A 17559-nucleotide genomic window follows, 5' to 3' on the forward strand; every position below is an offset into this window, starting at 1 on the left:
ATGCACCCAGGAAATAAACCAATCCTGTGGTGAATTAGTATAAAATGTTATCTCTAACTTCTTTGTAAATTCTTGTATTCACATGCTGACTTTTGCAAAAAATAAAGTTTAATTTTGTACGCTATTTCACATTGCCACACCCATTAATATTATCTTATATGGGTAAAAAGAGGGATAGTCGTATTTCCAATGAGGAGATAGCTAAGTCTGGCACGACAGAATAAGGTATTACTCTAATACACAGAACCAGTGTAATTTAATATTCACTTACGTGTCCTTGAAGCTGGGTTTAAATTCAGATATACTGACTCCTTGTCCACCCACCCCCCTCACTATATCAATCTCTGGGAAACAAGAATATACTGGTTAAGTATGTGCAGGAATAATTATTTATTCTTTATTTATTTATTACAAGAGTGCAAGTGAGACTTTTTCTTTTTATGCCAGGCTTATAGTTGTTATTCAGTGTCTATTGAATTAAAAACAGCGTGTTAGTGCCTATTAACGTTCCTGGTTCACTGTAGTACATACTTATTAAGAGTGAGTTAATATTTAAATTCCTCTTTTTGATAAACGTATTTTAATGTAACCATTTTCTCCTAATGAAAATTTAAGGGCAAGGTTTACTATTTTTAAGAGTTTCAAATTGAGGCCTAGCACGTCACGTTTGAAAGCTGCTTCCCTCCCCTCCCCCTAATCCCCATGTGAATTATTATACTTTCTCCTGACTGGTGCAATCCACACTTGCCCGCCAAACTGAGGTCTGAAATACCCCTGAGGACTTTCTGTAGCCTCCCAGCCACAGCTCGGAAACCCAAAGCCGTTTACACGTGAAACAACCAAACACAGTCCACTAAGCCTAAGGTCCGCTACAGTGACGGCTCCTGTATAAAAGGCGAATGAGAAGGCAGCGCCCCCTTTGTTCCCACCCCCTCTTGTCGGCAGCATCCTATCGCTTTTCTTTGTTGTGCGATCCGCATCTGGGATTGGTCGGAAACCGGACCAGCGCGAGACAGTGCGCACAGGCCAAACGCCGAGACTTGTCCGTCATGTGCGGCCGCCCGTCCACCCCGCCTCGCTGCGCGCCTGGCGAGGCTTGGGGGGCGGGGCCCGAAAGCTGCTGCGCCTGCGTTGTGGGCGTTCTCCCGGAGCAGCAGCTGCCGCCGCCGCCGTCGCCACTACCGCTGCCGCTACTGCTGCCGCCGTGTTCGGGTGTAGAATTTGGAATCCCTGCGTCTCGTTAACAATGAAGCAGAGTTCGAACGTGCCTGCTTTCCTCAGCAAGCTGTGGACGCTTGTGGAGGAAACCCACACCAACGAGTTCATCACCTGGAGCCAGGTACGGGTGAGGGCACGGCGGCCTCCGAACCCCCTGACTAACCGCCTCCTCTCTCCCTCCTGTGGGGTTGTCTGTCGCGGCCTGCGACTCGATGCCTTCTGCGAGGCGCGGGGTGGCGGGGTAGCGCGGGCCCCGGCGTTCAGTCTCGCTAGGGACCCTTGTATTGTTCGCGCGGGGAGCCGCGGGGGTCCGGGCCAGCGCTGCTGGCTCAGGCCGCGGTGGGGGAGGGGCAGCCCGCGCCGGGCGCAGCAGCCCGGGAGGCCCCGTAACGGTCCGGCCCCGTCCGCGTTCGGAACCGGCCCGGCAGCACGAAGGCGGCCAACGAGCCGAGGGCGCGAGAGGCACGTTATTGCACACTCATTCTCCGTCCTCCCTCCCGGCTCGCGGGCTACGAATCGCTGAGGACGCGGAGAGCCCTGGGCGCAGAGGTTTGAGAAATCTTTACCTCAGCGACCTGGTTCTCACTAAAAAATACACTTCGCTTTGCACCTGAATCTTTTTGAGAGCAGTCAGGGATATAGGAAAATGTTCAAACGCAGTAAACGCAGGCTACTGGTTGTCAGTAGGTTTCGAGATTTTATGTAGAAAATGGTACATCATTCTTTGCGAATTTTGAGCCATTTGTAGAAACGTATTTTTATGATTATTTTAATAAAAGTGCTCTTATACATAGGTGTTCAGTAATTTAGAAGCTAAAATGAATCACTAAATTTCACTGATCAGTTGCTGGGAGAGTGGTATATGATGCCTTGATTGTTGGTTTGATCGCAACTCTGCCACTAAACAGGGATGACCTTAGTCAAGCTTCTTATCTTGTCTGGCCTAAGTTTCATCGTCCTTACGATGAATGGGGTTGCCTGGGTGATCCAAGACTCTACAAGTTCCAGATATCAAGATTCTAAGCAGAATGATTATTACATAAACAATGCATTTGCGTTCAAATGCACTCTCAGGCTTTTGGAATAATTTTGTAAAGTGGGGTGGATTTTTCTTATTTTAGGTGATCACCTGTTTGGGATATTTTCTTGTTTAGAGGGCTGGAGAACAGTAAGTGACAACTACCCTCAGAGTGCCTGGCACCTGTTAAGTGCTGAGTAAATGTTGCCTTCAGTTTTTCTCCCTTTTCGATTCCCTTCCTATTGTAGAAGCTCTGTTTTACTTACTTTTATCTTAAGAGGGAGCACTGTATTGAGTACATGAAGTTTTTGACCTCTGTAACATGTATTCTTTCTCATATTACTGTCATTTGTTCATTTTTTTATTCCCCTTCTAGGACTTAATTTTCTTGAAGGTCAGTATCATCAGCTGGATGGTGTGTATTAAGCATTCGATGAATCCTGTACAGTCATACAAAGAAAGGTGAAAATAATAAAGGCAGCCGCCAGCATACACTTAAAAATAAACAGATGTGTCATGCTTTTCATCGGTCAGAAGGATTAAAAGTTGACAGGGATGGATCAGCACAGTCTGCTGTTACTCAGCCTTGTATTCATATTAGAGACTGGACTGAGAGTCTCTCTTCCACCCAAGCTGATTTTATCATACCTTTTTGGCTTGTATGGCCATTTAAAAATAACTCTTATTTATCCCATTATTAAGTCTAAACTTATGTTTTACTCATTTTCTAATGTATAATGGGACAGTTGAAGTATAAATTCAGTGAGGGCAGAGACTGTGTGTGTGCCAAGGACACAATAAGTATTTAATACATGTTTAATGTATCAGTGAAATCCTTAGACTGTGTAATGGAAATGGTGAGAATGATAAAGATAGAATTATGCCTGAAAAGACTCTTAGGGGTAATCTACTTTAGCCTCATCATTGTATAGATGAGGATTTGAGGCTTAGATTAGATTTCTTATCCATAATTACAAAGCTAGCCGTTATTGGAGGTGGGACCTAACATAGATTTTTGGCCTCCCAGGTTAGTCTTCCATCAATAGTACTTCACTTAATGCAGATTGGTACAATATTTAGTGTTATATCAAAATGTTATCCTTTTGCAAGTCAGTGAACAGTTCTGGATTAAGGTTGTCTAGGGCTTAGCTTGGTTGCTTAGGAAGTCTGTCTCTCTTTGCCACAGATTTTTCCAAAAGCAGTGTTAACAATGAAATGAAAGGTAAAACTAAATAAACAATGATGTTAAATGGAAAAAACAAAATAAGTTACGCTCATCTTTTAGAAGTTGCTATTTATGGTTGTTTCTGGTTTCCTTCAAACATATTTTGCTGAATTTCTGTTGAGGTAATTTAGCATTTATACTATCTGAGTGAAAATCATATTAAGACTTTTTAGAAGCAGCAGATGTTTTGGAAACCAGGCAATCTTAAATGCAATTTTTTTTTCTTCACTTGTGAAAAATAATTTACTCCTCTAGCTGGAGTGTAGGGTGAGGGGGGAGAAAAACCAACTGCAGTTTGAAAAGCTTGGCTTAGTATTCCTGAAGACTTACTGATATAATTAGTTTTCCTTGAAATTTGTAGTATGACAAAAATGAAAAATGAAATACCCCCATTCTCATGATGAATTATAAAAATGTAATATTCCAGGCAGTCAAAATTATATTAAATATGTTATTGATTCAAACAACGGAAATGCCTTTAGATCCAGAGTGTCTTTAAAACATTTGTACATATTTTAATTTTTTCCATATTTTCCCCTAAAAAGTTTCTTTTTTCTTTCTTTTTTGTTTTTACATTTCCTATAACTTCAAACTTCTATATAGCTATTTTGGCTCTGGTAGGCTGTCTGTTGCCAGAATCAGGGACAGAGATAGTGCTGTTGGACAACCTAAAGCTGTTTTAAGTGTAACCAAGTCCTAAACAGAAGGCACCAGTTTAACTTGGAAGCAACTGCAGAAACTTGATATTCAGGGACAAGAGGTTGTGGAAGTTGGAAGCTCTTGCCATTGATAGTGAGGAACAGCCTTTACTGTTACTGAAATTTGATAGTGTATTTTGAAGTGAAGTAGTTACAAAGGCAGGAAGGAACTGGAAGTCATTGTTTTTTAGTGTTACTACCTTTGTTTCTGTTCTTCAGATTGTTTGAGAAGACCAAGAAATAATTTCCACTAAAGCCTTCATACCCTTGGTGCCTGGGTGGCTCAGTTGGTTAGTATCTAACTCTTGATCTCAGTTCAGGTCCTCAAGGTTGTGAGTTCAAGTTGCACATTGGGCTCCATGATGGGCCTGGAGCCTACTTAAAAAAAAACAAAAAAAGACGTCATACCTATCTGGTCCACCTTTTTATGCCCTTTGACATGTGTTATTTCTCCATCCCTCTCAAATCAGCAAGACAAGTCAGGAACTAGGAAGGAAATGGAGCAAAACCAGTATTGGACTAGTGCTTTCTAGCTATTTTGGATGAATTTGAGCATCCAGAACTTAATATTTGGGTATGATTTTGAACTTCCCAGCAGCCATTTAATTATTGCACTATTCTCAAGTAAAAACAAAACCATGATGTGGCAGAATGGGAGTAAAATCTACCTTAAATGAGTCTACAGAAAAGTTGAAAGACTGATTGATGAGTATTTTTTATTTGTATACATAAGAGAGAATGAGAGACTCAGAAGGAATGGTTGGTGAACATTTATAAGTTATGCATTGTTTTAAAAAAAGTTACAAATAAATATTCTGAAGAATTTTAAAGTAATGGGACTGAAAGATGATTAGTAAGAATATTTTGGATGTTTTTAACTGACTACCAGTTCAAGCAGTAACAATTATTATTTGGAAGCTTGCCAACCTTTATGGGTAAAACCTGAAAAGCTACCCATCTCTCCTGCCTCACTCAGTAATGGCTTTCTGCCCCTTGTGGAATGTGTTGGGAGAGTTTTGTGTTGTATTGTTTGAGCCTCACAGGTTTCAATGGTGGTAAGGTGGAATTTTTGCACTCAGAGGTTATTTTCTAATTTTAGAGTAGAGACTGAAGGAATACCATAAGCAGACACAGAATATGGGTGAATAAGGGTTGTATGAGAAGGAGAGCACATGCAGATACAAGCAAGGTGCAGTCATCATTTCATTTGATATAATCCAAGAGTTGAACTTCTAAAAAGATATTTTGGTCCACTCTCACCAAAAGTTCATTTATTTGATCACTTACAAATATTTATCATGAATATGTTGTAACCAGATAGTGTCCTAGATACTAGGGATTCATTCAGTAGTGAACAAAGTGGCTTCATAGAGCTTATATTCTGATGGAGGACACTGATATTAAAATGTAAGCAAACAAACAAAAAAAACCATAAACACAGATAATGTAATTCAGTTAGTGGTAAATACCATAAAGGAAATAAAGCACGGTAAAGAGAGAGATCCGGGTGCAATTAGGAGACCAATGTCACATAGTATAAAGAAGAAAACTGTTTTTAAATATAAAGAGGGAAAGTTTTAGTAGAATTACAGTATCAGGGGATTGGAGTAAAAACTCTAAAGAATATAGGATTGGCAGTTATAAAAAGAGTATGACCACACCTCACTTAATGAATGGCAAAGAAGGCACTGGTGCCGCACTGGTGGAACTTACTGGAAGTTCATCCTTCAAGATATACCTTTTTTTTTTTTTAATTCTTTTAAGATTTTATTTATTTGAAAGAGAGAGAGAGAGATCACAAGTAGGCAGAGAGGCAGGCAGAGACAGAGAGAGGGGGAAGCAGGCTCCCCGCTGACAGAGAGCCTGATGCGGGGCTCAGTCATGATCCCAGGACCCTGGGATCATGACCTGAGCTGAAGGCAGAGGCTTTAACCCACTGAGCCACCCAGGTGCCCCCAAGATATACCTTCTAAGGCAGGGTTTGGCAAACCATGGTCCATGGGCCAGTCATCTGTTTTGTAAATAAAGTTTAATTGGAACATAACCATGCACAATTTATTTACATATTGTTTATAACTGCTTTGCTGCTACAATGGCAGTATTATGACGTTATGATCTACAAACCCAAAATATTTACTATCTAATGCCTTAAGAAAAGATATGTATCAGCCCTTGTTCTAAAGCACCCTTAACAGCTGTTCATGGGGACCTGTCTTTCCAGATATACTCTGATTTGAAACCTCCAGAGAGAGAGAGAATGTTGGCCTTGTGGTGCTGACCTTCTGTCCTGCAGGAGCTAGGTGCTGGAGAACCTGCTTGCACTGTAGGAACCTGCCATTGTTAAAGAACCAGGAAATAGGAAGAACCCCCTTCTTTTGTAGTATCTCTCTAGTGTCTTTTGTTGACAAAGCTTATCACCATGCCATCTAGAAAAAGATATTTAAGGAACCCACCTCTATACTTGCAAAGCAGACAATAAGGAATGAATTTGGAGCAATAAATTGATAAACTAGCACATAACATAAATGGGGTTTGTGGGTATTTTAGGTAGACTGATGAGGAAAGTGCTCTGAGGAGATGTTTGAGCAGAGATCTGAACACTTTGAAAAGATGGGCCAGGCAAAGGGGAATGGCAAATGTAAAGTCTTGAACGTGGCATGTTCATGTAATTGGAGAAGGCCCATGTGGTTAGAGTATCTGGAAAATGTAAGATTGAAGTCAGAGTAGGCAGGAGCAGGTGGTATAGGGGCTTAGGGCTATGGTAAGGACACTGGAAATCTAGGGAACTAGTTTGTAGATTATCACAGCTTTCCACTATGTTAGTGAAAATAGTGTGGCTGAGACTAGCATATTTGCAGTGGAGATGAGAAGTTGTTGGATTGATATTTACTTTAAAGGTAAAGCAGAACTTACTAATAAAGTTGTCTGGAGTTGTAGGAAAGACAGAGAAGAATTAAGAATGACTCAGATTTGGCCTGAACAACAAGATAAATGATGATCCCATTTGCTCAGATGGGGGAGAATTCAGAGAAATGCAAGTGGATATCGTTTGGCCATATAACTTTGAGATTACAGTGGACACTAGTGTTACTTGAAAATTGTTTCGTTTAGCTTAGATTTCATCGACCACACTTGGCCAAATGACCATGCCTAATTTCAGAGGAGGTGAGGAAGTTTGGTGATAGGAAGGAGAACAGGAATATTTTTGAACAGCCTGAATGACTTCTACACTCCCAAGACATCCAAGTGGAAACGTTGAACAGGATGTTTGGATGTGAGACACTGGCATTCAGGGTGGAGTTTGGAGCTTATGAGTGGTAAAGCCATGGGACTGGATGAGATCATCTAGGGAGACAAATGAAGATAGAAGAAGCTGAAAGACATGTCATTCTGATTTTTAGAGGGCAAATGAGAATAAGAAAACCTAGGGAGAGTGAGAAGAAACAGTGCAACAGGAGAAAAAACGGGAGTGAGGTCGTAGAAGTTAATAGAAAAAAATGGTTCCAAAACTAGAATGTGATCAACTGTGTCAACTGCTGTTATGTATATTCTTATATACTTCTCCTGGTGTATATAAGCAGGAATTTAAGATGTATATACTTATATTAAGATTGGAATTACTGGAAAATAGGGTATGAACTGTTCAGCCTGATGATAGTTCAAATTATTTTCCAAAGAGATTGAATAATCTTATACTCCTGTTAGCCAAGCATGAGATTTTCCACTAATCCACATCTTCAAAACTTGGTATTATCATTCTTCTTAATTCTTTACCAATCCAGTAGATGTAAAGTATTACCTCAATGAGGTGTTAATTTATATTTCCAATTAATAATGTGTTCAAATACCTTTTCATATTTATTGACCATATGTATTTCCTATTCTGTGAAGTATTTCACCATTTTTCTATTGGGTGGCTTGTCTTTTAATATTTGTAGGAATTCCTTTTGTATTCTGTATGTTCATTCTTTCGGTCTGTGTATTGCATATGTCTTCTCCCAGTTTGAGGTTTATCTTTTCCTTTTGATGAGTACAGGTTTTTAATTTTAGTAGAATATATTCATCTTTTTTGTTCATGCTTTTTGTTTCTGCAGGATGTTTTTTCTTACCTCTTCTCCAGGGAGAGAAAAATACTTTTCTATTTCTCTTCTTTTTTTTTCTGGAAGTTTAATAGTTTGCATTTTATGTGTAAGCATTTAATTCATCTGGAATTGATTTTTGTGTGTGGTGCGAGGAATCCATTTTCATTGTTTTCCATATAAATTTTCAGTTGTCCTAGCTCCTTCATTGAATGTTTCCTCTTTTCCATGGTGATGTGTATTGCTCCCTCTGACTTACAGCAAAATTACAGGTAGATACTGTGATTTTTTTGCTTCTAGGTTCTCTATTCCATCTCACTGAACAGGTTTTTGTTTTTGGGGTTTTTTTTTTGGTTTTTGGGTTTTTTTTGCTCTTATCACGTGTCTTAATTACTGTAGCTTTATAGTGTGTTACTTTTGGGAGGTCAGCTTATCCTTCAGGAATACCTTGACTGTTATTGGTCTTTGCTCTTCTGTATGTTTTAAAATCAAGTTCCATTCAAAAAACTTACTGGGATTTCAATTGGGATTGCATTGAAACTATAAATCAGATTAGGGAAAATGGATGTCTTTATGATATTGAATATGCCCACAAACAAGGCATATTTTTAAGTTAATTTTGTTTAATAAAGTTTTATATTTTTTGGTAATTAGGTCTTGAACATGTTTGATTTTCTTCCTAGATATCCTAAGATGTTGTAAGTGGTGTTCATTAGTTAAAATTACATTTCTAGGTGTTGCTCATAGTTAAAAATACGAATAACATTTGTATGTTGATAATAAATTGGTGAGCCAATCATTTTACTGATTTGGGGTCTTGAAGTGTACATCCATACATTTGTGAATGATAGTTTTGTTCTTTCAGAACTTTATACCCTAAAAAAAAGTTTTGTTTGTTTGTTTGTTTGTTTGTAGTGGCTAAGACCTCAGAAGTAGTGATCATGAGATCCCTTTTTCTTATTTTTAAAGGGAATGTTTTTCATATTTCCCCCTTAAGTTATTAGCCATTAAAATTAAGAATTTTTTTTTAAAAGATTTTATTTATTTGACAGGCAGAGATCACAAGTAGGCAGAGAGGCAGGCAGAGAGAGAGGAAGGGAAGCAGGCTCTCTGCTGAGCAGAGAGCCCGATGCAGGGCTTGATCCCAGGACACTGGGATCATGACCCGAGCCAAAGGCACAGGCTTTAACCCACTGAGCCACCCAGGTGCCCCCAAATTAAGAATTTAATTTATCTTTTTCCTGTTGATATCATAGAGGGGAGGGGGCATGCCAGGAGGGAGGCTACAGAAAAAAAGTTGACTTTGGTGAGTAGGAAGATGGATTTGAAATAGATAATAGGTTGAGAACATAGTGAATTAAAGAACATTATGTAAAAATGTTAACAGATCAAAAATTTAAGTGTGAAATTTGAGATGGTCGGGGCAGAGATAATAGATGTGATTTATAGTTAATAAATCATCATAATTAATAAAGTCAGTAGTTAGATACACTGGAGTGGATGAGATTGCCTAAGGAGAGAGTGTATAAGGTAGCATGATCAAGGATAGAAATCTGAAAAACACTACCTCTTAATAGGTGAATACAACTGAAAGAAAATATGAGATAGGAGACCCAATAGTATATAGTTTCAGAGCCAAAAGAGTATTTAAGGAGGGGATTGTCAGTAGTGCCAAATGAAACGCCACAGAGAGGTGTGGGAAAATCAGGACTGAAAGGAAGGCATTGAATTTGAGATTTTAGAGAAAGACGGTCTGAGTAGAGTAAGGGAGAACAAAACCAATTTTTAGCAAGAATATGTACATGGTACTACATTAGGGAAGGGGGCTTTGAAATATTGTTTGTTAAATTTTGCAGTGAAGGAAAAGACAAATGGGGCGGGTAGATTAAGAGGGAAGTAAGGTAAAAGGAAGTTTTTTAGGATAGGAAAAAACATGCATTTTAAAGAGTTATTGCCTCATAACCAACTCTGATTATCATCAAACTTTTTAAATATTGCCAGTCTAATAAGTGAAAATCATTACTGTATTTATTTATTTTTTTTTCTGTACATTCAGTTATAATGAGATTGGGCCTCTTCTAAATTTTACATTGGGTTTTTCATCTTACTGGTTTGTCAGAAATTTTTAATTATGCAGTTACCTGTCATAAATATTTAAAACATGTTTACGTTAATTGACTTAATTGAATTTTCATAATAACTCTATTATGACTTAGTTTTAGTTTCAGACACAAATAATAGAATTCCAAACAATAGGGGGACCCAGGTGGATCAGTTCGTTAATCACTTGCCTTCCTCTTAGGTTATGATCAGGGGACCCTGGGATCAAGCCACACATGGCATCGGGGCTCCCTGCTTTGCAGGGAGTCTGCTTCTCCCTCTGCCTGCCACCTCCCCTGCTTATTCTCTCTTTTCTCTGTCAAATAAATAAATAAAATCTAAAAAAAAAAAAAATCCAAACAGTGGTTTAAACAGAATAGAGATGTATTTTCTTTTTAAGTCTGAAGATACCTTCTGGTCTTTTCAGCCATACTTAGTTTCTCCACCTCAGTGGTTGTTGAAGCTTTAGTCATCTTCAAGTTCCCAGCAGGGATATGGGATATAGGGGTTTGACACTTTGGATCTTTCCCCTTTTAGAAGTTTTTCTGGAAGCCCTACTCAGTCCATTCTATTTATATCTTAATTGCCAGGTATGCATTCAGCTGCCTCTGTTTGTTAGGGGGACTGAGAAATTTAGTTGCAGCATCAAACAGAATTGTGGTTCTGTTAGTAAGAAAGTTTTTGCAAATGAATTTCTTTGTTTTTAAAGCTAAATGATGTTCCATTGTGTGTGTGTGTGTGTGTGTGTGTATCACAGTTTCTTTAGCCTTTCTTCCATTGAGGGACACTGAGGTTGTTTTCATATCTTGGCTATTGTGAATAATGCTGCAATGAACATGGGAGCACAGATAACTCTGTGAGATACTGATTTCATTTCCTTCGAGTGTATACCCAAGAAAGGAGTGGCTGGATCATGTGGTAGTTCTATTTTTTTGGTTTTTTGAGGAAACTTCATGCTATTTTCCATAATGGCTATACTGATTTATGCTACCACAAACAGTATATGAAAGTTCCCTTTTCCCCACATCCTCACCAACACTTGTTATTTTTAATTTTTTTAATAATTGCCATCCTAACAGATATGAAGTGGTAATACCTCATTGTGGCTTTGATTTGCATTTCGCTGATGATTAGTGATATTGAATGCCTTCTCATACACTTCTTGGCCATTTCTTTATCTTTAGAAAAATGTCTCTTCGTTTTCTTTTTTAATCGGTGTCTTTTTTTTGGCTTTTGAGTTGTATGTGTTCCTTACATATTTGGATTATTAACCCCTTATCAGATATATTGCTTGCAAATACTCTTATTCTGTTAGGTTTTCTTTTTATTTTGTTGTTTTCTTTACTCTGCAGAAGCTTTTTAGCTTGATGGAGAAGGTACGTTAATTAGCTTGACTGTGGTTGTCCTTTATGTATGTAAATATATTAAATCATGTTGTACAGATTAAAAATATACAATTTTAGTTTTAAAATAACAAAAATAAAGTAGAAGAATTTAGAAATAGGGTAGGCAGCTAGCAGTTTCCATGAATAAAATATAAATTCTTACATTATGACTTCTAGGTTTGCGTCATAACTTCCAAGAGCACGGTTATAAAGAGTGATTGAGCAGTGAGTTAGCATTGAGCTTTTGCTTTTTTTGGTTTCCAAATGGATAGTTCATGAATGAATTTTTTTCTCCGGATTTTTCCCCAATTTGAATGTTACTGGTACTTATTACCTGTTAAATTCTCAAGTAGATTTGTTGCTGCTTCTGTTCTCTCTAATCTCTCCATTTATTTATTTTTTACTATCTATTCTTTAGTGCCAAACTCTTATAAACACTAAAATTCTGTCACTTTTATAGGATAGGATTAACACCCCTCTTTTCATTGCTTTTTGTGTTTTCTTGCCTATTGTTACATAATTATTTTACAAGTGAACTCTAGTACCTAATATTTGGTTGTGTTAGCATCTCCTCACATCCTCTCAAAAAATATTTTTGAGAATTTATTGCAAATGTATTGGTTAATTAGAATTGATAGCTCTACAGTACTGTATAGAGAAAACTATAGTTTAATATTCTCTTAAATGTTCTGTATATTTATCTTTAGCTATGTAAAATTTTTCTATTATTGGAATCTTTTATTCTACTTTAGTTTTAAATTGTTACTGTAAAATACACCTAACATAAAATTAACGATTTTACCCAGTTTTAGCTATATGGTTCAGTGGCACTGGGTAGATATACATTATTAAGCAGCCTTCGCTACCATCTCCAGAATGGTTTTCAACTTTACATACTGAAACCTCATACTTATTAGATAATAGTTTCCAAGTCTTCCTTTTTCCTAGCCGTTAATAACCATTCTGTTTCTGTCTCTATGAATTAGACTATTCCAGATATCTTGTATAAGTAGAATAATACAGCATTTGTCCTTTTGTAGCTAGTTTACAGAATTTCCTTCTTTTTTAAGGCTGAGTACTCATTGTGTGTATATTCCAAATTTTGTTTATCCGTTCATCTGTCAGTGGACATTTGGGTTGCTTCCGCTTTTTGACTGTTGCAATAATGCTATTATGAATGTGGGTATACAGACACCTTTCTGAGTACCTGCCCAGTTCTCTGTGAATATACACAGATGTAGAATTGCAGGATTATATAGTAATTCTGTGTTCAGTTTTTGGAGGAACTACCATACTGTTTTCCATAGCAGCTGCACTATTTTACATTTCCACCAACAATGAGAAGAGTTCTAATTTCTCCGTCTCCTCCAACACTTATTTTCAGTTTATTTGGTGTTTTTAAAAATAATTGCCATCCTAATGGGTATGAAGTGGTGATTGTGGTTTTGGTTTTCATGTCCCTGATTAGTGATGTTAGGCATCTTTGCTTACATTTTGTTAGCCATTTGTATATGTTCTTTGGAAAAATATTTGCTCACATCCTTTGCCCTATCTCTTACTGGGTTGTTTCTTTTTTGTTGTTGGAATTGTAGAAGTTCTTTATTATGGATATTAACCCCTTATCAGATAAACAATTTGCATATATTTTATTTGATTCTGTGGGTTTCCTTTTCACTCTTGATAGTGTTCTTTGCATAAAAGTTTTTACATTTGAGGTAGCTTCATTGGTCTGCTTTTGCTTTTGTTGCATGTGCTTTTGATGTTAACCAAGAAATCATGTTAACCAAGAAATCATTACCAAATCCAGTGTCATGAAGCTTTCCCCCTTAAGTTTTCTTTTCTTTTGTTTTTTTTCAAAGATTTTATTTATTTGAGAGGGAGAGAGAACATGAGCTGGTGGGGGGGGGCAGGAGGCGGGGACAGAGGGAGAGGAAAAAGCAGACTCCCCACTGAGCAGGGAGCCTGATCTGGACTGGGTCCCAGGACCCTGAGATCATGACCTGATCCGAAGGCAGACTTAACCAACTGAACCACCCAGGTGCCCCCTCTTCTACTATTTTTATAGTTCTAGCATTTACGTTTAGGTCTTTGATCCACTTTGAGTTAATTTTTGTATATGGTGTAAGATAAATTTTGTTCTTTTGCACATCAGTATCCAGCTTTCCCAGCACTGTTTGTTGAAAATTCTTTTTTCTCCTTAGAATGGCATTGGTACTCTGGTCAAAAATCTTTGGACCTTATCAGTAAGGGTGTATTTGGTGGTTCTTTTTCTGTTCCACTGATCTGTCTCTCTGTGTTTATGCCAGTAACATGCTGTTTTGATACTGTATTATAGTAAGTTTCAAATTATTTTTTTGTATGGAAGAAGACAAGTGACCTTAAATATTATTAATCTGATAGTTTACTGAATTTTTAAAATAGTTTTTCAGTTGATTGTGCAAAGATAGGTCTGTTAATGATAAAATACGACTTCCTCTTATAATTTTGTCTGTTTTTGTCTAATTGCATTGGCTTAAAACAGTGTTAAATAGTTATGTTGCATACTTACAGTATTTCTTTTCTTCTGATTTAATGGAAATTCTAATATTTCACCTTAGTGTATGATGCAGCTTTGGTTTTAGACATACTCCTAAACTTTTGAGGTTGACATCAAAAAGCTTCATTATAGTTTGGCAGTTAATTACAGGTTGTTTCTTGTTGCTGTTAATAGTATCATGAAAGGACTGCCCAGTTTTGGGGTTCATATTGGATCACCTAGGAGGACTTCAGCAAATTACCTTTTTCTTTCTTTTTCAGAATGGCCAGAGTTTTCTGGTTTTGGATGAACAAAGATTTGCAAAAGAAATTCTTCCCAAATATTTCAAGCACAATAATATGGCAAGCTTTGTGAGGCAACTGAATATGTGTGAGTATGGGCAGTAGTTTATTTGGAGTACGTCATCAGCCACTGATTAAACCATTTTTTTCCCATTCGGTTGATAAAGGAAAGGGAAATTTTTTACTTCTAGTGTAGTCATCTAAATTTTTAATCTTTTTCAGATGGTTTCCGTAAGGTTGTGCATATTGACTCTGGAATTGTAAAGCAGGAACGAGATGGTCCTGTTGAATTTCAGCATCCTTACTTCAAACAAGGCCAGGATGACTTGTTGGAGAACATTAAAAGGAAGGTGAGCTATTTTTGATGTGATTTATTTGAGGCATTACCATATAGCATACTTGGCCTGCACAGTGTTTCACCTGTTGAAATTAAGACTGTACAGAAATACACAGGTATTCCTTGTTGGGATGACTCAGACTAATAAAGCTTTAATTATTTCCTTCTGTTTTATATTTTTTCTCTGCGGTTAGCTGTTCTGAAAGCTCTGTCTTCAATTATATTCTAGAGGGAAGGAAAATGTTTACATTCTGACTGAGGGTGAGGAATCATCCATATTGGGATGGCTCACTCCTTCTAATTTGGCTTAAAAAATATAAGCTGTTAGAATGTCGACTCCCTGGAGGGCTTTTTCTGTAGTTCACTGCTGAATATCCAATGCTGAGAACAAGTCCCTTGCATGTAGTAAGCACTTAATAGTACATTTTTAAATGAATAGTGTCTTTTGCTGAAATAAAATATTTTTACTTAATCCACAAAAGAGGGGAATAAAAGAGTAATGGACCATGAAAGAAAATGGCCTAGTGTGTGGCTGTTACTGCATAAATTTATTAAACGTGGAATGTGATAATAAAGAGGCTTGGGGAAATTACAGTGAGTTTGGTGAAAGGGAATGAAAAAAAGTGCCTAAATTTTTCCTGCTCGTGGAAACTTCTCCACATTAAAAAAAAAAAAAAAAGTAATTATTTCTCACCCTCTGTCTTTGAGCTATGAAGTTTATTCCTTTTATAGAATCCTGTTTTGGGCTTTTTGGAACTAAATCTAAGTTCTTAAATGGGCTACAAAACACACTTACAATAGGGAAACTTTGAATTACAAACATGATGTTTAATATTTTATTTCCCTAAATTTGCTTTCAAAAGGTTTCTTCTTCAAAACCAGAAGAAAATAAGATTCGTCAGGAAGATTTAACAAAAATTATAAGTAGTGCTCAGAAGGTTCAAATAAAACAAGAAACTATTGAGTCCAGGCTTTCTGAATTAAAAAGGTAAAATATTATTTCCAAATATAATCTTAATATAGAGGTTGGTATGTGTGTGTTGGGGATTGGAAGTTAGTGCTTTAAGTACTTAGTTCACATTGTTGAAGCCAGGATAAAAGGTGATTTTTCTATAAGTATTGTTTCCCTTTAGTTTTGATTTGTAGCCCTTGATACCTCATTATTGTATTTTCTTGACGGTGGTCAAAAGAATTTATAAATCTGGGCAATTAAAACAATTTGATGAACGAGCCTCACTGATGAAACAGACCTTTAAATCAATGTAGGAGAGAAATACAATTCTACTTAGGTTAGCTTTCATATGATGTTCACACACATGAGGGCACAGAAGCTGTAAAAAACACTGCATATATGACTTACATCTTCTTTATGGTGGTTTCATAAAACTTTTCTATGTTGGCCTATCTCTTAGGAAAAAATAGGACACAAAAAATAGGGGAAAAGGATGCAAGAAACTTGCCCTACTTGGTATTTATCTTACCTAGACATGGTTAGGTATTCAAAATTTTATCTAAGAAATATGCTTTTGTTTTATTGCAATTCTTGGCACCATTACTTGCCACAGTAACAACTTGTATATAGAGTAGATGTGTACTTCATCTTAGTAAGTAGTTGGCATTTTCTCTTATCCTAATAGGGGCCAAGGTCTTGAGAATATTTTGTATTCTGTCTCCCATTTCAGATGTGGGAGAGCTGTCTTAAAAGCTTAGCTGTCTTTAGTTTAGCTGTCTTAAGTGTATTCATTAAAAGAGTAACCCTGAACTTCATTCCCTTTTTGAATAAGGCTTAATTTTAAGCTCTTCAATTTTGAATATTTTATTCAATCTCTTATGCCAGTTTATTGTATGTATTTTGTGTCTCCTGAGATGCCCTTTGACCCAATTCCTTGAATCTCAGGTTTGGCCCTTAAGGAATGTGATCCCAGATTCATCCTCTAAGTTTTAGAGGTAACCATTCAACTTATGTTTAGTAGGCAGATGATAGTATCTTTAAATATCTGAGTCAGAGGAAATACCCTAGTTATTCAGTAAGTGTATTAAAGTTTTATTTTTCATATCTTCTATATGTAAGATACAGTAGTTCCTTTTATAAGAGTTTAGCTTGAGGAAGATGGATATTATGGAAATTGATAAGAGCAAAAATTAAAGTATTTAATAGGTGGATTATCTTTCATGCCTTCTCAGTGTTATTGTTGCTAACATTGAGTAACTGCAATTTCAATAAAAGTTAGTGAAGGAAAAGAAACTGTTACTACCAGGCAAGTTACTGGTTTGTCTTATATTTAGACATGCTTTGAAAAATTTTTTTTTGGTGTTTTATATGTTTGAAACAGATCTTAAGATAGACAGTTTTAGGGCCTGATTGACTTTTAGATTGACCTCAACACTTAACTACGAATAATTTCTGTGATCTTAGGCAAGTCCTCGTAATTCTTGGGTCTCATTGTCCTCCTCTATAAAATGAAGTCAATAATTCCTTTCTTGGCTGACTTTATAGAAGTTTAAACAAGAAGTACATATAAAATGCTTAGCATAATCCCTAGAGCATAAGTAGTGCTGGGTAAATGTTACTTCCTTTAAGATTGTTTTCTAAGCACAAGTTCTCAATTCAGTTGGTAGCCATAATTGAAAGGTTAGTTTATTTTAAACAAGAAGTAATGAACCACATTGTAAGGGAAGTAA

The 17559-nt window shown here is 36.9% G+C and overlaps 1 protein-coding gene across 4 annotated transcripts in view; it reads left to right on the forward strand.

The window, feature by feature from the left end:
* Positions 1–1140: 1140 nt before the first annotated feature.
* HSF2 (heat shock transcription factor 2) overlaps positions 1141–17559 on the forward strand; it is a 34523-nt gene continuing 18104 nt past the window's right edge. For all 4 annotated transcript variants that reach the window (XM_032862427.1, XM_032862428.1, XM_032862425.1 and 1 more), the window contains exons 1-4: positions 1141–1339; positions 14520–14628; positions 14763–14890; positions 15741–15865. In XM_032862427.1, the coding sequence (XP_032718318.1) occupies positions 1247–1339; positions 14520–14628; positions 14763–14890; positions 15741–15865 (455 nt within the window). In that variant the 5' untranslated portion in view covers positions 1141–1246. The remainder of the gene's footprint in view (positions 1340–14519; positions 14629–14762; positions 14891–15740; positions 15866–17559) is intronic.

This window comes from Lontra canadensis, unplaced genomic scaffold, assembly GCF_010015895.1.
Source record: "Lontra canadensis isolate GAN:19392208 unplaced genomic scaffold, GSC_riverotter_1.0 scaffold23, whole genome shotgun sequence".
Classification (NCBI taxonomy): Eukaryota; Metazoa; Chordata; class Mammalia; order Carnivora; family Mustelidae; genus Lontra; species Lontra canadensis.